We start from the raw sequence: 6,032 nt of genomic DNA, 5'->3' as shown, positions 1-6,032 counted from the left end.
GTTGGGTACTATGAGATGCTGAAGACATGGACTAGTTGGGTACAATGAGATGCTGAAGACATATAACTGACAGAAACAAGTGAAGCAGTTCAGTCTCTTAGGCCAGAGTCCTCCAGGAGCTGTATAGATAGATAGATGACTAGATAAATAAAAACATATTATTTATGACCAGTGTTATTTTTTCCTAGTTCCAATTTCGCTCGCTGTAAAATTGCATCTATAATCGGAGCAATATCAGCATCGCGACTTAGGCTGGCTTTGATTAGTCCTGATATTCGATTCTCTATTGCACTATTAGAATCATCTGTCTCGTTGAATTTTGTGAGTTTAATAATTTTATTAAAGGACTTATCTCCAACACATTGTGTGAAGTTAGTAGACGCTTTGAATATCGAAGAAAAAGTAGCCTGTTTCAGTTGGTAGACGGAAGAAATGTACTTCGATACAATTCTAGGCATTTCTTCTACCAGTTCTTCCACAGTTGAAGGCAGGATTTCGGGAGGCGGCTTGCATCCGGAGGCTGTGTCTACAGAACCTGGAGGACACTTGCTGACGCAGATAGGACCTTGCGGAGTGGTCAAGCAAACGCCACTCAGGTCTTCACAACGCCCGGGACATCCGATACCGCACATCCCGCCTTCATCCGAGCCGTCACCACATCCGTCGGCGCCATCGCACACTTCTGCCAGTGGAATGCACTGTTCGTTCTTGCACAAGAACTGTCCCAGATCTAAGTTACAGTTAGATGAGGAATATTTGGGTCTGAGGATGCAGTCAGTTTCATCCGAGTTGTCACCACAATCGTCCTTACCATTGCATACAAGCAATTTGTCGATGCATTTTAGACTCCTGCAATGGAAGCCATTGAAACAATACCTTGTGCATTGTGGTCCTTCATCACTTCCGTCTCTACACGTCTTTGTTCCAGTACATACGTTATCAATACTCGTGCATTCTCCACTACCACACTTGAATTGATTTGCAGTACAAGAATTATCAATTGATCTTTTGGTAATAATATGTTTCTGACAGTTTTTGACTAGTTTACACTTCAAAGCAGATACATTATCTTCTATCCAAGAATCGATCTTTTGAGGACAATCCTTGCTAGAGATCGAACAGCTTCGGTTCTTCAAATCAGCTATTGTTCCTAATAACTTCAGGGATGAAGACACTTCGACAAATCTCTTCCTTAGATATTCTACTCTCTTCATTACTGGTTCTTCCAGTGTCCTTAAGTTTATTAAGAACAATTCCTTCAATATATCCCTCGTCGGGAATCCGAACGAGCAATTAGTTCCTGCCCATGAAGAACTTTCCCAAGGCATTGGCAAGTTGTCTATCTCATCCGATAATTCATCCGAAGTCAGCCCTGTCGAATTTCCCACGACGTGTAAAGTGGACATGATGAGCTTTTCTACATCGATCTTATAATCTATAAGAAATTGTTGGAATTCATTAAGTTTTTTCCAGTTGAAGTCATCGCACCCAGCATGAATCTGAAAAAAAAATTAAACATTCTATTAAAATCATAAAGTTAACACTTGGTTAATAAAACATTTTTAAATGGAAGAATTTAGGAACCCTAAAATATATTTGCTCAAGTTACGAGAAATTGACTGCCTATCAAATCAGAGATCAGCCTATCTCTGGTGATTCTGAAACTAAATCGTACACCGCAATTCATAAGGCGTTTAAGTTTAGATTCGAGATTACCCGAGTGTCCACCATAGCCCAGGCAGCCATTATTTGTTTAATGGGATACTGTACCTTTAATAATACCCCACTTATCCCTGTCGAATAGATCCGTTATTTAAGACTACATCGAGACAAACAACTGACATGGAATCCTCATACAAGACCGAAAAGACAGGAAACTGTTCGTCGATTCCGTATTCAGTATTACTACACAAAGGTCTAAACTTCCAACACATTGCAAAAGACTGATCTACATAACTATTATAAGGCCTATCTGGAAATACGGAGTTGAGCTTTAGGGCTCCACTAAACCATAAAATTCCTCCCAAATCCAATCCTTACAGTCCAAAATCCTTCTTAAAATCCTTAATGCTCCTTACTTTGTCACAAATCAAGTCATCCAACAGGACCTCAATGTCTATATCGCCTACATCAAATTTAATTGTTGTATATATGTTTATACAGTTGTAAATAACAATAAATAATTTATTAAAAAATTAAAATTAACCTGTCAAATTGCTGTTACAGGAAACATTTTCAGAAAAAAATTGCTAGCTACAAAAGATGCTGCTACAATGATTTATTAATTAATAACATCTTTAAAGTGGATATTTTGACTTTTGATAGAAAATTTCTTAACTATAAAAAAAAAAAAAAAAAAAAATGGCACAATGATATGTAAAATCGCAAATTACATTTTGGACGATTATATTAAATATTGGCTGTCTATAGGGTAGATTATACCCAATAAAAGGTTATAGATAATTATTATTTATTTATTTTTATTTATTTTTTTTTTTATGAATTTCCAAAACTTCTAGTTCTTTATATCAATTCGAAATTCATGAATTTTTTACTTTCGTTCATCTTCATATGAAATGGTAGGTTCAAAGATCGTGAAATATTTCGAATTTTAGTTTTCGACGAAAGTACATGTTTTGGGGACCTCAACAACCTGGGCCTAAAAATTCATGTGTCTGTAACTAATGAAAAGTCGAAACTGAAATTACATATATAAGGCGGAAATATGCCTGGGATAAGACCGCAGTTCTTCCAATAAAATCGACCGTAAATGCCACTTTATAGAATCAATGTTTGACATTATTTATCGAATTTATCTAAGATGGCCCTAACGATTTTGACTAAGCTTAGTGAATCAATTAGCAATTAAGTATTCTGTTATATGAGGTATGGTTTTTCCTCATAGGAATAGTATGACAGGGCTTAAATAGCGTTTTTCAAAAAATCATTCTTAAATTTATTTAAAAAAATAAATAAATAAAATAACCAGTTCTTATTGTTAGCAATAATAAATAAAAAATATTTAATTGATTAAATACGACCGTAAGTACCTATAAGGTGCCCTGTTGAATTGTTTTTTCAAACGATAATTAAACTCGTTGAATCTATGAGCAAATAAATATTCTTTAATGAGGTGTAGATAGTTGACCGTAGATTAATGCTTCGAGAAGTTTGTCGGGGGGTGCGGTCAGCAAAGAACAACATAAATAAACAAAACCATATTTATTTATTTTATGCCGATGTTTCATGGCCACAACCCCTGATGAAGACCTGAAACTCAGGTCGAAACGTTGGCATAAAATAAATAAATATGGTTTTGTTTATTTATGTTGTTCTTCGCTGACCGCACTCCCCGACAAACTTCTCGAAGTAAATATTCTTTAATATGAGATAGGTTTCAGTCACATTGGAATAGTGTGACTGGGTTTTAATGGGGTTCTTCAATATCTCATTCTTAAATTAACTTAAATTTTGTTTATTTAAAACAAAAAAACCGATTTCATTGTCAGCAATAATAAGTAAAAAATATTTAATTGATTAATTATTACTTTAAGAAAAAAAATAAATAAATAAAAATAATCAATTTACCTCATTTACAACTGGATATTATTAGTGTTACGTGCCTTGTGTATTATTTTTATTTGTATTCAAGAAATAATCAACTTTTTTCCTTTGTTTGTTAATAAAAATAAAAATAAAATAAGCAGTTCTTATTGTTAGCAATAAAAAATAAAAAATATTTAATTGATTAAATACGACCGTAAGTACCTATAAAGTGGGCTGTTGAATTGTTTTTTCAAACGATAATTAAACTCGTTGAATCTATGAACAATTAAGTATTATTTAATATGAGATATGTTTGATCTTCATTGGAATAGTGTGACTGGGCTTTAATGGGAATCTTCAATATATCATTCTTAAATTAACTTTAATTTTGTTTATTTAAAAAAAATAAACAGATTTCATTGTTAGGAATAATTAGTAAAAAATATTTAATTGATGAATTAATACTTTAAGAAACAAAAAAATAAAATAAAAATGATCTATATACCACATTTACACCCGGATATTATTAAGGTTACGTGCCTTGTGTATTATTTTTATTTTTATTCAAGAATTAATCAACTTTTTTCCTTGGTTTCTTAAAAAAAAAAAAAAATAATCAGTTCTTATTGTTAGCAATAATAAAAATATCTAATTGATTAAAGACCATAAGTACCTATAAAGTGGCCTGTTGAATTGTTTTTTCAAACGATAATTAAACTCGTTGAATCTATGCGCAATTAAATATTTTTTAATATGAGATAAGTTTCAGTCACATTGGAGTAGTGTGACTGGGCTTTAATGGGGTTCTTCAATATATCATTCTTAAATTAACTTTAATTTTGTTTATTAAAAAAAAATAAACAGATTTCATTGTTAGCAACAATAAGTAAAAAATATTTAATTGATTAATTATTGCTTTAAGAAACAAAAAAAAATAAAATAAAAATTATCTATTTACCTCATTTACAACCGGATATTAGGGGTATTCATGATCTTTAGTTTAACATGTTAAAGCGTGTTAAATGGAAAAACTCATGTTAAATGGAAAAAATTGCCTTCTTTTGCGGTGGTAAAACGAAATAACATGTAACATGGCTGAGAGTCTGTTACTTGGTCTGTTAAATGGAGAATGACGTCACACAATAGACCAGTTAAGTTAACATAATAATTTTATTCAAATATGTACAATAAAATATTGAAAATTAGTAACAAACTAAACTCAAAAACTTTCAACACAATTGTCAATTAGCTCATCTTCATTCTCTTCCTCACAAGTTTAAAGATCAATAAGACACTCATAAGCTAAACTTTCACACAAGGTCCACTTTTCACTCACTCTAGGCATATTGTAATAAATTGTTTAAATCCAAACTGAAATTTAAATCAAATTCGAAGTAAACAATACCATGAGGCTCTGGAAGGAAAGGTTATAAACATAAAGGCTTATAAAACAAGTTGCTCAGAAAATTCGCTAGGGGCTCTTATGCATTTAACGTTTAACATGACTTCAAATAGGTCTGTTCACAATCCTATAGTTATAACATTTAACATGGTAAAACATTATACATTTAACACAACATCATGAATACCCCTATTATTAGGGTTACGTGCCTTGTGTATTATTTTTATTTGTATTCAAGAAATAATCAACTTTTTTCCTATATTTATTTATAAAAAATTAAAAACTTACAATAACTAAGGAGAAGATGAGAAGCAATGCCTTCATGATGATGCTGGAACCAAATAGTAGATACTACGAGGGAACTCCAGTAAGATTGCTGCTATCAATAGATATGGATGTGCAAATATCTTTTCGATAAGAGGCAGATATCTCGGCAGTGAAACACTGCGTTATTTTTTGATCCTAAGCTTTTTAGAATAGGACTGAAAACTATGCTGTTTTATATAGCATAGTTTTCAATCGTAAACTAAACTAAATAGATATGTGTACATATATATGTTATTTTATATTTTCACCTCTCTAGTGAACCCTAAAGAAGGGGCGAATATTTTAAATAATTAGTACTTCTGTGCATACTACCACAATAAATATTGGTTATTTGTAATTACAAAATTACAGATGATAATATATATAAAATTATTCGCAAAAGTAAAAAAAAAAAAAAGAACATTGAATTGTAAAGAATAAAAAAAAATAGTATAGAATAAAAAAGAAAAAAAATTGCTTCAGACAGATGCTTCTTTAAAAGCCTAAAAATGCTTTTTTAAGCCATAACTATATGTTCTTAACTATAGTAAAGAACATTTTTCTATCTTAAAAAAAAAATTCTAGTATATAAAACATTATATTCTGTTTTGCTTAATGATGATAAAAAATAAATATGTATTAAATACTAATAATATGTGTAACGTAATAATAAATTAATAAAAAAAGTAAGATCAAGAACAAAAACAAAAATTGAATTAACTTAAAAATATTTAAAATAAACATATTTTTCGTCACCTTTAAGAAAATAATGACATTA

The 6,032-nt window shown here is 30.9% G+C and overlaps 1 protein-coding gene across 1 annotated transcript; it reads right to left on the bottom strand.

Annotated features, from left to right (window-relative positions):
* Positions 1-6: 6 nt before the first annotated feature.
* LOC106681855 (uncharacterized) lies at positions 7-5,329 on the bottom strand. Its single transcript, XM_014422394.3, has 2 exons — positions 5,237-5,329; positions 7-1,499 (listed from the first exon to the last, which is right to left on the bottom strand). Exons 1-2 carry the CDS (start codon positions 5,270-5,272, stop codon positions 159-161), a joined length of 1,377 nt encoding a protein of 458 aa, XP_014277880.1. The 5' UTR covers positions 5,273-5,329; the 3' UTR covers positions 7-158.
* Between the last annotated feature and the right edge of the window lie 703 nt (positions 5,330-6,032).

Source organism: Halyomorpha halys, unplaced genomic scaffold, assembly GCF_000696795.3.
Source record: "Halyomorpha halys isolate HHAL.00 unplaced genomic scaffold, Hhal_1.1 Scaffold370.1, whole genome shotgun sequence".
In the NCBI taxonomy this organism is placed as follows: Eukaryota; Metazoa; Arthropoda; class Insecta; order Hemiptera; family Pentatomidae; genus Halyomorpha; species Halyomorpha halys.
This window is presented reverse-complemented; position numbering and strand designations above follow the sequence as displayed.